The 16,965-nt window shown below is 48.0% G+C and overlaps 1 protein-coding gene across 4 annotated transcripts; it reads right to left on the bottom strand.

Annotated features, from left to right (window-relative positions):
- Nucleotides 1–8,587: 8,587 nt before the first annotated feature.
- GJB1 (gap junction protein beta 1) lies at nucleotides 8,588–15,694 on the bottom strand. 4 transcript variants are annotated; one of them, XM_025276095.2, is made up of 3 exons: nucleotides 15,555–15,577; nucleotides 13,558–13,645; nucleotides 8,588–10,106 (listed from the first exon to the last, which is right to left on the bottom strand). In XM_025276095.2, exon 3 carries the CDS (start codon nucleotides 10,088–10,090, stop codon nucleotides 9,236–9,238), a length of 855 nt encoding a protein of 284 aa, XP_025131880.1. In that variant the 5' UTR covers nucleotides 10,091–10,106; nucleotides 13,558–13,645; nucleotides 15,555–15,577; the 3' UTR covers nucleotides 8,588–9,235. The 4 variants fall into 4 exon arrangements, with proteins under 4 accessions (XP_025131880.1, XP_006079480.1, XP_006079482.1 ...); XM_006079418.3 differs by lacking the exon at nucleotides 13,558–13,645 and having other exon boundaries at nucleotides 15,555–15,694; XM_006079420.3 differs by lacking the exons at nucleotides 13,558–13,645; nucleotides 15,555–15,577 and adding an exon at nucleotides 13,261–13,399.
- Between the last annotated feature and the right edge of the window lie 1,271 nt (nucleotides 15,695–16,965).

Genomic DNA, 16,965 nt, shown 5'->3' with positions numbered 1-16,965 from the left:
CTGGGGGAAAAGGGATCAGGTTGTGAAAGGCCTGCTAAGGTGACCAACCAGTTTTAGCAATGAAAGCCCAGCATCCTGGAAGCCCCTTGGTCCAGGCAAACCAAAACAGTCATACCTTATCCTCAAAGCAGTGGAAAGTCATCAAAGTATTTTCACAAAGAATTGACAGGGTAGGCTTCATGGTTTTTTGTTTGTTTGTTTTTTAAATTTTCTTGACCTCACCATGGGGTATGTGTGATCTTAGTTCCTTGACCAGGGATTGAACCCATGCCCCTTGCATTGGAAACATGGAGTCTTAACCACTGGACCACCAGGGTAGTCTTTGGCATCACGTTTTAAGGTGACTCTAGCATGTCTGGGTGAAGGGAGAACTGAGTGCTGAAGAAACCCAGGAGGCCAGTTTCAGGGAGCCAGTGGTACAGAAATGGGTATGTCCTTTGCCTAGGGCATCTGGCAGACATGAGTTCTAGATCCTTGGCTCAGCCCTTTCTTTCCTAGAGCTGTTTGGTCTGGCCAAGTTACTATGTGGGCCTGTTTCCTCATCTGTAAATTGGGGACAATAATTATGCTTACCTCCATGAATGGTGAGGATTAAGGGAGATATGGTTTAGCACAGTGCCCAGCACACAACAAGCACTTAATAAACATTAGCTTTTATTGTCTACATTACCAGTTAGGAGATAATTTCAAGGCCTGAAGGAAGACTGCAACATAATGGGAATGCTGAGGAGGAAAGGAACTTGAGAAAGATTTGGGAAGCCGACTTACAAGACTTTCTTTGTTGGTGAATTGATTATATTCTAGTGTGAATGATTTTTTGTTGTTGTTGTTGGCATTAATCCTCCAAGGAATTTGCTTTTCAAGACCTTTATCTCTAATTGTGGGATGAGGGGCTTTGCCCCTTAAAGGGAAGGTGGAAGGCAAAGAGAAAGTGGCAAAGGAACTGCTGGAAAATGAAGACCGCATTTGAGATTTCTAAGCTTAAGGGAGAGAAATAGTAGGATTTAAAAACTTGTCATGATTCACGGGGTTGAAAGGTGGGGGTTCTAAATAACTCTCTCTTCCCCTCTTGCCTGCACTCCCCAAATTGCCTTGCTTCCTAGAAATGGACAATTTCTGGATCCTGCTCCAAGCAGAGATCTTGGAAGAAGCGCAGGGCAGCCTGTTCTTCAGCTTTCATCATTCCTCTCTCCTAACCTTAGGGCCCCCCAAACATACATCTTGTTTTCCAGCAACTTAATTTTTTCATATCATACTGAGCTTCCCCCACAACCCCCCTCTATCATGAAAGCCTTCCTAGGGCAACATAGAGTGGTTACTTTGGGATAGAGGAGATAGCACAGATTCTGGATTAGAATAGACCTAAGTGTTCATTCTAGCTCTGCAGTTTTCAGCCAGACATACTACTCAACCTCTCTGAACCTCCATTTCCTCATCTACAAGTATGGGTATAGTAATAGCTATGTTACCATTACTGAGATGATACATATAAGTGCTTAATTTATCACCAAATCTGGTCCATACTTGGTGCTCCATGAGCAATCCTCTTTATTCTTTCCTTTCATCCACCTAAGTTATTTCCCTTTTTCTTTCTTTCTTTTTTGGCTGCACTGCATGGCATGTGGGATCTTAGTTCTCCAACCAGGGACTGAACCCACACCCCCTGCAGTAGAGCACAGAGTCTTCACCACCACCAAGGAAGTCCCACACTTAAGTTATTTGTAAGTCTGGGAATAAAGTTTCAGGATTTATTATGATTGAGACACATTCTTTTCATTAAAACTACATTAAGAATTAAGGCCCTCCCCCCACAACCATCCTTCCACTTATATCCGAATGTGGCCATATGTACCATTACATGTGTGCAAACATAAAGATTTACCTACTTCAGCACACAATTGACAACTAGACAGTCAAGAAAACATGTTAGGTGAGACAAAGAATTTAGCTCAGTGTTTGAAAGAGCTGGTGAATCTTTCAGTTCAGTTCAGTCGTGTCTGACTCTTTGCGACCCCATGGACTGCAGCCTCCCTGGACTGCCAGGCCTCCCTGTCCATCACCAACTCCTGGAGTTTACTCAAACTCATGTCCATTGAGTCAGTGATGCCATCCAACCATCTCATCCTCTGTCGTCCCCTTCTTCTCCCACCTTCAATCTTTCCCAGCAACAAGCTCTTTTCAAATGAGTCAGCTCTTCACATCAGGTAACCAAAGTATTGGAGTTTCAGCTTCAGCATCAGTCCTTCCAATGAATATTCAGGACTGAATTCCTTTAGGATGGACTGATTGGATCTCCTTGCAGTCCAAGGGACTCTCAAGAGTCTTCTCCAACACCAAAGCATCAATTCTTCGGTGCTCAGCCTTCTTTATAGTCCAACTCTTAAATCCATACATGACTACTAGAAAAACCATAGCTTTGACTAGATGGACCTTTGTTGGCAAAGTAATGTCTCTGCTTTTTAATATGCTGTCTAGGTTAGTCATAACTTTTCTTTCAAGGAGTAAGCATCTTTTAATTTCATGGCTGCAGTCACCATCTGCACTGATTTTGGAGCCCCAGAAAATAAAGTCAGCCACTGCTTCCACTGTTTCCCCATCTATTTGCCATGAAGTGATGGGACTGGATGCCATGATCTTAGTTTTCTGAATGTTGAGTTTTAAGCCAACTTTTTCACTCTCTTTTTTCACTTTCATAAAGAGGCTCTTTAGTTCTTCTTTGCTTTCTGCCATAAGGGTGGTGTCATCTGCACATCTGAGGTTATTGATGTTTCTTCTGGCAATCTTGATTCCAGCTTGTGCTTCATCCAGCCCAGCATTTCTCATGATGTACTCTGCATATAAGTTAAATAAGCACGGTGACTATATACAGCCTTGACGTACTCCTTTCCCGATTTGAAACCAGTCTGTTGTTCCATGTCTAGTTCTAGCTGTTGCTTCCTGACCTGAAAACAGATTTCTCAAGAGGCAGGTCAGGTGGTCTGGTATTCCCATCTCTTTAAGAATTTTCCAGTTTGATGTGGTCCACACAGTCAAAGGCTTTGGCATAGTCAATAAAGCAGAAGTAGATGCTTTTCTGGAACCCTCTTGCTCTTTCGATGATCCAACGGATGTTGACAATTTGATCTCTGGTTCCTCTGCCTTTTCTAAATCCAGCTTGAACGTCTGGAAGTTCACGGTTCACACACTGTTGAAGCCTGGCTTGGAGAATTTTGAGCGTTACTTTGCTATCATGTGAGATGAGTGCAATTGTGTGGTAGTTTGAGCATGCTTTGGCATTGCCTTTCTTTGGGATTGGGATGAAAATTGACCTTTTCCAGTCCTGCGGCCACTGCTGAGTTTTCCAAATTTGCTGGCATATTGAGTGCAGCACTTTCACAGCATCATCTTTTAAGATTTGAAATAGCTCAACTGGAATTCCATTACCTCCACTAGCTTTGTTCATAGACATGCTTCCTAAGGCCCACTTGACTTTGCACTCCAGGATGTCTGGCTCTAGGTGAGTGATCACACCATTGTGGTTATCTGGGTCGTGAAGATCTTTTTTTGTATAGTTCTTCTGTGTATTCTTGCCACTTCTTCTTAATATCTTCCGCTTCTGTTAGGTCCCTACCATTTCTCTCCTTTATTGAGCCCATCTTTGCATGAAATGTTCCCTTGGTATCTCTAATTTTCTCAAAGAGATCTCGAGTCTTTCCCATTCTATTGTTTTCCTCTATTCTTTGCATTGATCACTGAGGAAGGCTTTCTTATCTCTCCTTGCTATTCTTTGGAACTCTGCATTCAAATGGATATATCTTTACTTTTCTCCTTTGCCTGTTGCTTCTCTTCTTTTCACAGATATTTGTAAGGCCTCCTCAGACAACCATTTTGCCTTTTTGCATTTCTTTTTCTTGGTGAATCTTTGGAGGATGGCAAAGATGGCGGGAGGAAATAAAACAGACACTTGCATAGAACTTACTATCAACTAGGTACTATTCTAAGTGTCTTTTATGTAATGAGTGCATTTGATCCTCACTGCAGCCCTGTGACAGATGTACTGTTATTATCTCTATTTTACAGAAGAGGAAACTGAGGCATGGAGTGGCCAAACAACTTGGCAAAGGTCACTATGCTGTACTGACTTTTTAGAGGGTCTTCAGTTGACATGGAGAACAGTTGTTCACCATCCTGAATAAATTACCCTTTCTCTTTGAAGTCCACTGTCAAATCGCTCTGCCCTTTCCTCCATAGTTCTCCGTCAACCTTAATGCATCAAGTTGTGCAAGGTCTGCCCTGACCTTAATCTCCTCAGTACCTCCAGTCTGCCTACCATGATGAGTACAGAATTGCCTACAAGTCTAGTAGGAGCCTGGGCTTCCTAGGTGGCATAGTGGTAAAGAATCCACCTGCCAATGCAGGAGATATAAGAAACATGGGCTTGATCCCTGGGTCAGGAAGATCCCCCGGAGGAGGGTACGGCCACCTATTCCAGTATTCTTGCCTGGAGAAACCCATGGACAGAGGAGCCTGGCGGGCTATAGTCCTTAAGGGTGCAAAGAATCGGACACAGCTGAAGCAACTTAGCATGCACGCACACTAGCAGGGACCTAACTTTTAAAAAAGAAGCATACCTACCTGTGATAGTTGAGAGCTCAAACTCCTGTGTAAATTTCTACACATAGCATATGAGACCCTTCATGGCCTGGCCCCCGCCTGAATTGCCAGTCTTATTTCCTATCACACCCTGAGCCCCATCCCAGGCATTCTTTGCTCTAGGACACACTCCACTCTTTCAAGACCCTGAGCCTTTGCACATGCCTATATCCTCTTTCCTACTGCCCTTAATTCAACAGAATAAGCACTTACTGTGTGCTAAGATTATGCAAGTAATTACCACACAGTTTGATAAGAACTCTAATCAACACATACTACCACAATATCCTGCGGGAATTCAGAATGGGGGGAGGACTCCTTCTTTCTGAGGGGTTGGGGGGAGGGTGCAAGGAGAAGAGAGTTGAAGGTTTCATATTAGGAACTGACCTTTGAGCTGAGTCTTCAATGATTAGGAGTCTGCCAGTCAAGGAAGGGGGAGGAAATCTCCAAATGATCTTTGGCTCCTCAGTCTCGCCACACTCAGACATCAAGTCCTGGCGTCAATCCTGCATCCAAAGAGTCTCTTACATTTGTGTCCTCTTAACTCCTCCTGCCGTTGTCCAAGTCCCACAGGCCCGACTTGGGCTATTGCCACAGTCCCATGGCCAGTCATTCTTCCCCTCATTTTTCCAACCACCAATCCACTGTCTCTGCAGCTGCCAGAGTGAGCTCCCACACTGCAAATCTGAAGGTGGCACTCCCCTACTCAAAACTCAACTATAGAACAGTCTTAATGCCTTATAGTGACGTACAAGGCCCATTATTAACAGGTCACAGTTTATCTGTCCTGCCTCCCATCTAGCCATTTCCCTCCTCAAATCCTTCATACCAGATTGTTTGTCTAACTCTGAAGACAACACCATACCCTTTCAGATACCTGTATGGTTTCTGCCCGCTTTATTCTCCCTCCCTAAGTGCCCCAATCCTTTCCCCACCTGACAGGTTCAGACTGGCCTAGTCCAGGAATCAAAGGGAGCCTAGCTTGGTGGGCTTTTATAGCCCCTTCTGTCTCACAGGTCAAGTCTGGCATTTACGTATTGTGGAATCAGTAAATGGAGCAAGCATTCCCCTCTAGCCACCACTGTGTGCACCCAGGCTATCTGATTGGGCATCCGAATCAGTTCATGGTTGCCATGCCAATTCTCTATGGAGACTGCAGCCTGCTTTGAAATCCCAACTCAGCTGGCTGGGGCCTTGACGACTCTCCTAGTTCAACCAGTCCCTTCATCCAGGAGCTGACTCTGTTCCTTTGCCCCCAGCTCCTGGTATCTCAGCACACACAGATGCTCTAAAAAGACCAGAAATGTCTCTAAGAAGTACTAGTACCGTGAGAGAGAATGTCAAGCCATTTCCACCCTCAGATCACACCCCTTGAATATTTACCCTTAAATGGGTCATGCTCAGAAGAAGTTTGTGACATCTCCTGGACTTTGCTGTTTAGACTGCTGTCCATTCCCTGGGAAAACCCTTCATTGCCAAGTTCCTTCCACTAGCTCCAACCTGGCTGAACCAGCCTCACTCCTTTCTGGCTCATCGAGTTCTAGCATGCCCTAAGGCTGTGGTCTCAGTGCTGATGATACTATCGTCCCTTACTTTTACAGTGTATAACCAGCTTTTGAACATACCTTGTTTGAGTCTCACAAAAGCTCCTGTGAAAGAGGTAGAGAGCTTATATTTCAGATGAGGAAGCTGAGCCTCAGGATAAGTATGAAGTTTCCAGGGGCTAGAAGTAGGTTTCCTCATTTCATTGCCATCCTCACTACTACAGTTGCTCTACGGGTGTCTTCTGTGTGACGAGTACTAAGCCCCACTTGCCTCCTGTATAAGAAACCCTTACATGTTTGTGACATAACCTCGAATAAAAGTCGGTCCTAGGGTTAGTCTGCTGTACCCGCCTCCCTCTTTGCTATATATATTATGTACACCAGCTCCCCTCAAACTTCCTTTGGTCTGCTCCCACCTTCCCAGGTACTCAGTGGTAAAGAATCCGCCTGCCAGTGCACAAGATGTGGGTTTGATTCCTGGGTCGGGAAGATCCCCTAGAGGAAGAAATGGCAACCCATTCCAGTATTCTTGCCAGGAAAATCCTATGGGTAGAATAGCCTGGCAGGCTACAGTCCATGGGGTCACAACGAGTCAGACACGACTGAGCAGCTGAGCACACATGCATGCACCTGTTTCACAACACACAAGAGAAAGTGTCCTTTTGTCTGGAACACCCAACCCAGTAGCTTTATTGTCCCACCACTGCCCCCTGGAGAGGAAAGTCTTGATCTGGAGATGGAACCCCTTTCCAAGGGGAATTCTTAGAATCTGAAGAGAAACTCGATTTCTGAGGTGATAGATTTAACATTTCTCAACGTGGGAAGGGTATGAAGTTCCTTTGTTGAACCAGGATGGAATTTTAAAAACTTTCTTTGGCCTTTTGGACAGAAAGGAGGTGCTGTTGTTTGTTGTGTTGTGTTGTGGAGGGAGGGAGAATGTATTTCAATAAGATAAGAAATCTCCACTCACTGTGAGGGGATGGGGACCTCTCCCCTGACAGTAGCTGTCGGTTTACTAAGGAAGGAGATTTCTTGCAGGAAAGAAATGTCTCTCTCTTAAGAGGGGAGGAAACTCTTTTTCAGGATTGCCAAGTGTGTGGGAAAGGAATACTTGTGCACTCCTTTCTTTTCTAAAGGAGAAACCTCCTTGAATGAGGAACCTCCCAGGCTCTCTGTCTGAAGGAGAAAGATTGTTTCTAGAGAACAATTCTGGTAAGATTATGCCTGATTTTTTCTTCCTTTCTGACATACTTCCCACAGGGAGTCAGCATTCTCTGAAAGGGAGTAGCAAATAATTTTTTCTGTTAAGAGGTAGGGAAGCTGAAGGGAGAAACCCACTGTAGGGGAAACTTTTACTCCTGGGGGCCATTGGTGAGGGCAGTGACTCTGCAACAGGGAACCCTCATGAGACTGGGGGAGGCTTGGGGAACTCATGGAGCCCAGAGTGTCAAAGGAAGCTTAGAAAGGTTCTGGGCCAGCCCTTGTTTGCTCATAAGAAAGCTGAAGCTTGCAGAAGGGAATACCTTGCTACTAAGTGACAGAACCAAGACTCGAACCCAGCTTTATCAAGTGCCAGCCTGGGGCTCTTCCCACCACAGCCCCCCAGGGAAAGAGGGGAGGTACCTGCTGCTTGGGTGAGTGATGCTGAGGAAACTGCTGCTGTGAAATGCTTAACCTGTGTTAGAGACATCTCTGTGGTGGGAGGCATTGATTCCTGAGGGAAGGAAACTGGGGAGAAGGGTAGAATTAGGGCTACCATCTGAGAAAAGGGGTCAGAGTCACTGTGCAATCCAGTGGGTGGCTTGGAGAGCATCCATAGGCAGTGAAGGCTCAGTTTTGAGGGAGGACAGGCCATATTTCCTCCCAGGAGTGCAGGGGACAGGCCTCGCCAAGGTGATGTATGTTACCCTCTCAGACTTGTGAACTTTCTCCATCATTTCCTGTCTCTCCAGAGGGAGTTGTCATTTTAATCTTTTTAAAATCAGAGGAAGGTGCCCAAGGAAACTTTTTGAGGGCATGTAGATGTTTTATAATAGATTGTGGTCATGTTTACAAAACTGCACAAAATCACCCAAACTCAATATATTACCTACATATTTAAAATGGATGAAAAAAATCAATCAGAGAAAGGGATGAGTGAATTAGAGTCCAATAAAGCTGTTATTTTAAAACGGGGACAAAAGAACCCAAACCAAACAAAAAACAGGAGAGAATGGCTCTGGGCCTGGTTGTGCCTGGCCTGTGAGGTAGTGGGATATGCGCGGCAGTCCCTCCTTGGCAGCTTCAGCTACTCAAATTGCTCTCTTTCTTTTCCCATTTCTTTCTTGATCAGCAAAAAGCCAAGGCCAGCTCATCCAGGGGGTGGTCAGAGATTGCAGGAGAAAGAACTTCACAAACACACAAGCCACCTCTTCGTTTACTGTAAAATCCTGTTTAATGTGTAACATTTCAGGCAGAGAGAGGCCTTGGGGACTGGAGGCAAAGGCAACCCTGACCAACCCCCACTCCAACTTATCTGCCTGCTTCTCCCTCCCTAGCTCCTCCACCCCAGATATGTCCTTCTTTTCCTCAGGGCCAGCAAGCACTGTTCCTCCTTTTCTTTCGTTTGCTACCCTCCCTTCCCCACCCACACGTCCACAGCACCCTCCCTCCACTCCACTTGCCCACATCCCTCCCCACCAATGTGACTCCAGAAATAGGGTATCTGACAGCACGGGGTTAAGATTAGTTTCATAATTGGAGATGTTGTCAGAGCATCCCACCTCTGGTCCCCAGTGGTCCCAGGGAGAGGGAGAGGGAAGAGAAAGGGGTGCAGGCAACGAGAGCTGCCTGCACCCCCGATAGCCTTGAGTGCTGGCGTGGGTGGCCTCCAGCTCCCCACACCTTCAGGCCCTGAGGCAGAAGGCCCTGGGGAGGAAGGGAAGTAGGGAGGGAAGGAAAGTTTTGATGGAGCAACCCCTAGCAGGCAGAGGCCTGCGCACTGGCAGGGGAGAAGGAGGGGCAGGCCTGGGGCAGGACAGGGGTAGGGGGCAGGATGGGAGGTTGCCTGGTCTGTGGCATCAGCAGGCCGAGCAGCGGTCACTCTTCTCAGCCAGCCCAGCCCCGGTGCCGGGGCTGCGGCGCAGTATGTCTTTCAGGGAGCCGTCCTGCTCACTCAGCAGCTTGTTGATCTCATTCTGCTTGTATTCAGGTGAGAGGCGATGGCCGAAGCCCCCTGAGCCCTTGCGGGAGGGTGGATTGGAGCGGCGCTGGGCTCGGCGGGCACAGGCCCGGAAGATGAGGTACACCACCTCAGCCACATTGAGGATGATGCAGATGCCTGAGGCGGCCAGCATGAAGACCGTGAAGATGGTTTTCTCTGTGGGGCGGGACACGAAGCAGTCCACTGTGTTGGGGCAGGGGTAGGCATCACACTTGACCAGCCGCACCATGGCGTAGCCAGGGTAGAGTAGATAAAAGACATACATGAAAGCAGCCTCGAACAACAGCCGGAAGACCACGCTGATCACATAGGTCCACCACAGTGTCCCTGAGATGTGGACCTTGTGCCTCTTCACCTCCTCCAGGTGCAGGGGGTCGCCGTGGCCCTCAAGTCGAAGCATTTTCTTTTCAATGTGCTGCTGGTGTGCCACGTGCATGGCCACGAGGAGAGCTGGGGTGGACACCAAGATGAGCTGCAGAGACCACAGACGCACGTGGGAAATGGGGAAAAAGTGGTCGTAGCAGACACTATTGCAGCCAGGCTGGAGGGTGTTGCAGATGAAGGAAGACTTCTCATCACCCCACACGCTCTCAGCAGCCACCACCAGCACCATGATTCTGAAGATGAAGATGACAGAGAGCCATACTCGGCCAATGGCAGTAGAATGCCGATTCACGCCGCTGAGCAAGGTGTACAAACCCGTCCAGTTCATCCTGCCTCATTCACACCTGCAAAACATGAGCCACAGAACAAGCTGTCAGAAAGCTGGGGTGGAAAGCCAGGCTCCATAACACTGCCTGACACCTCCCCCCAACCCTTCCAAGAGCCAGTGACAAGAAAGGAAGAAGGAGAGTCATAGCTTTTCTCACCACTCCCTCTCCCTTGCCAGCCTCTCCTTCTCTTTCTTTTCCTCCTCACTCATTCACTTGATGACTTGACCTCCCTGAGCCCCATCTCTCTTCTCCACCTTCATCCAACATTCTCTCCTCTCCTGCCCTTCCTTGCCAGGTCCATCTTGTTCTGCCATCAGCCATCCTCTTTAGCTTCTCCTCCCCCAGCTCCTTAAGTTTGGACCTGGGCTAAACCCACAAAGCCCCGTTACCTTGGGGAGCGCCTATCCCTGAGGCCACCCAGACAGGTTCCCTATGGTCTCATGTCTATGCAGGGGGAGTGGTCCCTGGGTTCGCGCCTGCGTCCCAATTCATCACCGCCCGGTGCTGGGGAGTCATATGCTGCTTTATACCCAGTGTGTGCACAATGGGACCTTTGTGGGGCTCTGAACAACGCCCTTTAGAATTCAGATCAAACGCCCTGACTTCCGCCCACCCTACACACAGAGCACTTGTGTCCCAGCGCCGGACACCCAGCCTGCACCCACCTGTTCTGTGCCCGCCCGGTCCATCGCCGCACCCACCCCATAGCCCCACCAGAAGAATGGCCACGGCGGGGGGGAAGACGGAACAAGGACAGGTGCATGTAAGATGGGACCCAGGGGAACCAGAAGCCTCTGGCCTAAGGCCCTCTCCCATGACTCTACTAGAAACTTAGATTCAGCAGGATTTTTCCTGGCTTAAATCCCCTCCAGGATATGGGTGAGCCTGAGGTTAGGAAAAGGAACTCACTTTTATCAAGCTAGGAACTGTGCTAAGTATTTTCCCATATATTCTTTCTTTTGACCCACTTAGCAAGCCTCTAAGAACTGCTACCCCAGTCTTTCCAGCTGAGGAAACTGAAGCTCAGATAAGTTAAGTAACTCACTTAAGGTCACACAGCTGAAGTGTCTGAGTAGGATGAAACACAAAAGTGTCTGAAGCAGAAGCCTAAGCTCTTTGCATGGTGCAGTCTTTGTGCTTTTGCAGATGGTGTTTCCCGAAGTGTAGGCTAGCTGTTAATGATGACGACAACAGCAACAGAAGCAAGGCTACCCATAAAAACACAAGAAACAAGGAAGCTGCTAACCTGTGAGTGCAGTCCGATCCCAAAGTCATGGAGCAAAGCCTGACCATCTCTCCTTGAGCCCGTACAGAGGATGGCCAAGTGAGGACAAGCCAGAAGAAAAAGCAAGTTAACCAAGCCAACAGAAAAAGGTTAGAAGATGGAAAAGATAAGAGCCACCTAGCTTCGGGTTTTTTGTTTTTTTTTTTAATCTACTATGACTCTGGGGTAAGTTACCAAACCTTTGAGTCTGTGTGCACATCTATAAATGAGGTTCATACCCAGTGTTATTGTGAGGTTCAATGAAGCAACCTGTAAAAGTTCTTAGCCCAGCTCCAATTTCATGGTTAGTGATCAAGGGAAGTAAAACCTTATCAGGAAGAGAAAACAATGTGGTTTGGGGGGGAACTAAGTGGTTTGCCAAACCCAATATCCCTCTTTATTTCTTCCCAATGCTGCTGTTGACCTATAGAGTCTGTCTGAAATAGAACAGACCATTCTGTTGCTGCCCTGCCCGCGGGTCAAGTATATATTGTAACTCCTGGTTTCCGGAGCTTGCCAGTTGCTCTAGGGAAGAAATTCCCCTCTGTCTCTTAGGCAAGGGGAGGGGGCTTCCTTCTACCTCCCACCTTGTCTGCCATTACAAGATTATGCTGCAAGCCAGGAACTAGCTGTGAGAACATAAGGCCTGAACTTTGTGGCAAGTTCTGGGTGGTCCTCGCTGTTGTAGAGGGAAGGGGGAGGGTATTAGTAGCTAGAAAAATTTGTTGTTCTTTAGTCATTAAGTCATGGCGGACTCTTTTGTGACCCCATGGACTGTAGCCAGCCATGGGTTGGGTTTTTCTGTCCATGGGTTTTTCCAGGCAAGAATACTGGAGCAGGTTGCCATTTTCTTCTCAGGGGATCGTCCCAACCTACAAATTGAACCCAGGTCTCTTGCATCTCCTGCATTGGCAGACGGATTCTTTACCACTGAGCCACCAGAGAAGCCCAAGAAAAGTTGGGGGAGCGGAATGAAAGAAACTAAGGGGTAAAGGGATAGTCTGCACAAGCTTTCTTAATTCAGCTTAAAAAAAAAAAAAAGCCTCAGTCAGTTCATGCTGTGGGCCTAAACCAGTGCGGGAAAAGCAGGAACACAGGTGCCCTTTCTCCCAACCCTGGGATTCTGAAGGCAGAGCTGGTACAGGAGGTACAATGCAAAGAAATGCTTCATCCAATGAGACCTGTTAGAGTCAAAATAGGTGGTGGAGGAGCATATTGTTAAGAATAACCATTTCCCAAGCCCCTGCTCTCTGCCAGGCCCTTGCACACCATCTCCTGTAAACCTCAAAAGAACCCTGAGAGGTAGGTGCTATTTGTAACCCTCATGTCACAGATGAGGAAACTGAGGTAGACAAAGGTGAAGGGACTTCTCTCAGTGTCACAAGGTTCATGTGAGTACATGCCAGAGCTGGGATGTTTGAGCCAGATCAAGCTGACTCCCTGGTGGCTCAGTGGTAAAGTCTGCCTGCAGTGCAAGAGATGCAGGAGGCGCAGGTTTGTTCCCTGGGTCGGGAAGATCCCCTGGAGAAGGGAACGGCAACCCACTCTAGAATTCTTGCCTGGAGAATCCCATGGGCAGAGGAGCCTGGCAGGTTACAGCCCATAGGGTCACAAAGAGTCAGACACGACTTAGCAACTAACACACATGCACACACACACGCACACACACAGACACACAAGCTGACTCCAGAGCCCATGTTTTTTCCCAGAAGCTTTGCTGCCTCAGATACAATTATAATTTTTCTTTCTATGAGTGCTTTTAAGAAACAGAGAGATTGAAGATTGGTCTGACTTTTATTCTCCTTTAGCCCTTCTCTTCTTTCCTATAACTGACAACTCTTCTCCTCCCCTCCCTTCCCAGGGCTTTCAGTTGCCTCCAGATTTGTTCTGTTTTCCCCTCCTTACCTTTCTCTGGCTGCTTCCTCAAACCCCAAAGCCAACTTCAGCTGTTCTCTTCTCTTCTGTCGTTTAGGGATGTCTCACAGACAGCCTGGCCACCCCTGAGTTTCTAGGTTCTTTTAGCTCTCCACCTCCCACCTTCTTGAGCCCTCTGGGACATAGCCAGAAGCTCCCTTTAGAGCACCTAAGGACCCTTGTGTGAGCACTGAGATCTCAATTTTTGCTCTCCGTTTAGAAAGAGCTGATCCCTATGTCAACATCAGTACTCAAGGGTTTCATTTCAAAAACATTCATGGGAGTTACCTGATTTTGAAATCCAAACTGTTTTTGTGACTTTGGGTTAAAGTCCAGGTGTTGATATGCTCTGTGTTGCTCCAGGCATGTTTGGCTCCTGTGTTTAATTAGACAAGATTTCTCTGACCCTGTCTGGCTCTGCCCTTGTCCTCAGATCCAGATTTGCCCAAGCACTCAAGCACAGGTCAAAATCAGGAGACTGTCCTTAGTCCCTCCAACTAATATTATACCCATTTCTCAGACAGAGAAGGTGAGGCTCAGAGAAGTTAAACAACTTACCTCAATGACAACTGCACTTCTGCTAAATGGTAGAGTCAAATTTCAAATTTGTTTTCCTCTGACCTCAAAGTCTTTGTACCTTGGCAGCCTTTCTTCCTTTAAGGACACTGCATTCTGAGATCAATTAGATCTCAGAACTCAAAAACTGTTCTCCGCATTCCTTTCCACATGTGCCTGCATGCGTGTGTATGCGTGTACACACACACACACATTCAAGTCTATGTCTTTCTGCTCCTACCTCTTTCCTATCCCTCCTTCCAACTATGGGAAATCCTTGTATCTTTTTGGTTTCGGAAAGAGGGGCCTGGCTTGGCTAAATGAGGTTACACTCAGCCTCAGACTCCATACTCCCTCCCCCATTTCACAGGCAGCCTCTGGCAAGAAAGGACAGGGGACTTTTTTTCAGATTTTCTTCTGAGTTTCCAGCTGCCTTCATCAGTTTGGTGTGGCTAAGACCAAACCACTCCATCCCTCTCCCTCTTCACCCGCTTCTCTTCCCTGCCTCCAGCCTGTGGTTCCACAGCACCTGTCACTGCACTGTTCCCTCCACACTGTCATATGTATCCTGTGGCCAGGCTTGGGTCAGGGCCAGTCTAGCTCATTCCAGTTTTCTCCTTCTCTCGCTCTGTCATGATCTTTCCACATGGTAATATCAGCTCCCTTTCTCACTGTTTGGGCTATACCCTTTTACTCCTCCATCAACTCTCTGACTTCCTGTTGCTCTCTACTTGGGCTTATTATAGCAGCCACCACTTAGAGAATACCTATTCTGTGCTAGGAGTAGTCTGTTCCTTAACTCTTATCCCCACAACAGACCTGTGAGCTGTGAGTTATTGTCTGCAGTTCACAGATGAAGCAATGGAGACTCAAAGAAGCTGAGTAATTGATCACATAGCTGGTAAGCCAGTGCTGGAACTCAGATTAGGGCTCATGTTGGCCCCTCATCAAAGCCTGGGTCCCTTCCCCATTGCTCTGCTGCATCCTCCTCTATACTTCTCTCCATTCAAACCCATCTTGTCGCTATTCTCCTCTCTTCTCATTTTCTAAGTCCGTGCATTCTGCCGTGCCATTCCCAACAGATGGAACAACTTTCAAACAACTAGGGGGCTACCCATCCTTTAGATCTCCCAGTCATCAGTTACTCCAAGCTCAGCTTGAGTCTCCCTGCCTCTCTCAAGAAAATGGAAATACATGTTCCCAAACCTTGGCCCGGCTGGCTGGTCCTCTGTGCCTACCGAGTGTGCTGTATTCATCCGCCCGCAGCCCCTATGTTGATTGCACGCCTGGTTAGCCTTCTAATCAGGGAAGGAAAACAGCACCTGGCAGTGCCCAGCGGCCCCCACTGAACCCTAACCCTGTGTGGCAGGAAATGTCTTAAAGATATAAACTTAGCCACTCTGAGCCTGGGGGCCCCCTCCAATCTTTCTGGGGATTTGATCCTGTGGGGATGAGGGTGATTCTTGCCTGGGCAAAAAAGAGTGAGAGTAGAAGCAACACTGAGCCTGGGAAAAGGATGAGTTGGGGGCTACAGAGAGAGACTAAGCAAGCCTGGCACCCGGGTAGGAGGTGCTTCAGTCCAACTCAGAGGGAAACACAGAAGGGATCTAAGTGGCTGAATGCAGAGCCCAGGAGAAGGCAAGAACCAAACCTCTCCCCAACCCCCACTTCTTCCCTCCTGGGCCACACCAGCCCCTGGGCCCATGTCCCTCAGCCCGCAGCTTCCTCACCTGGCTGCTGCTGCCCTTTCCCAGGGAATGTCTGCAGGCGTGTCTGCACTATGTCACTAGGTACTGTCAGCCCAGTCCAGGGGAGGGACAAAGAGCCCAGGGCTGGAGCCAGATATGGCCCACAGCCCAAGAGGAACCAGACAAACATTAACCAGCTCTACCTCCTCCCTCATACAATCATTAAATAAGATTGATCCCCTGAACTCCCGGTGACTTTGGAGAGACAAATCACATAGCCTGAAGTTACTGCCCCATCCCAGAGGAAGAGAGGCATCTTTGTCACCCATGTATGCATGTTTAGCCCAATCTGGGAGACAGAACTGGACCTGGGCCTCAGCCTTCAGCCTTCCCCCACCCGCCGGCCACAGGTAGATCCGGTGTGTGGATGAGCTACAGAGAGGGCTCCTGCACTGGGTGCCATCCCTTCCAGCTCCCAACCTTGAAAATGCTGACTATAGGGAGAGAAAAAACAGCCACAGGCAATGGCTACTGGCCCCTTGAGGCCAAAGTGAGAGATAGCAGGGCTTCCCCCACATGGCCATACCAGGGTTCTCTTGGGCTTTCTGCTTATTACCCATGCCCTAAGTGGCTAGGGATGGACCAAAGTGTTTCCAGTCCCATCCCACAACCCCCAAACCTCTTCCAAATTGCCTTCTACCTTCGGGGCCAAGGCAGTTGAGCCACAAAATGTACCGTGTGCAGCAACAGATCTTGGCAATCATTAAGGTAAACAGAGAATGTCAACCATTAACTGAGAGAGAAGTCCAGTCTAAAGGACAGTACCTGAAGACCCTGCTAATTCTGTGGCCCGGGTGGCAGTGAAGAAATAACTGAAGTCAGCTTCACTGGTTCCCTGCCTTCTCTTCACTCCAGCCCGAGCTCACTGCCAGGAAGAGAGCCAGAACTCTAGCTTCCCTTGGCCATACCCGGGCATATAGGTACATCAATTGATAAGTCTTTACTGGACACCTGTTGAGTACCCAGTACTGGTTACATGCCAGGGGCAGATGGCAAAAGAGGGGAAAACATTCTAGCTGTTCTTAAGGAATTTATCAACTTCCTGAGGAAATGAGACGAAGACTCAAAAGTTGCCAGGAAAATGTCGGTGCATGTTCAGTTATGTGGTTCTAACTTAGACTGCTGAGGGAGTTGGAAGAAGGGGAAGTGAAGTGAAAGTCGCTCAGTCGTGTCAGACTCCTTGCAACCCCATGGACTATACAGTCTAAGGAGTTCTCCAGGCCAGAATACCGGAGTGGGTAGCCTTTCCCTTCTCCAGGGGATCTTCCCAACCCAGGAATCAAACCCAGGTCTCCCGCATTGCAGGCAGATTCTTTATCAGCTGAGCCACAAGGGGAAGATGAAGATAAATTGAGATAATCAGGGAAGGCTTCCTGGAGGAGGTAAAGCGTGA

This window comes from Bubalus bubalis, chromosome X, assembly GCF_019923935.1.
Source record: "Bubalus bubalis isolate 160015118507 breed Murrah chromosome X, NDDB_SH_1, whole genome shotgun sequence".
NCBI lineage: Eukaryota > Metazoa > Chordata > Mammalia > Artiodactyla > Bovidae > Bubalus > Bubalus bubalis.
The sequence above is the reverse complement of the archived record's forward strand: the minus strand, read 5'-3'. Positions and strand labels throughout refer to the sequence as shown.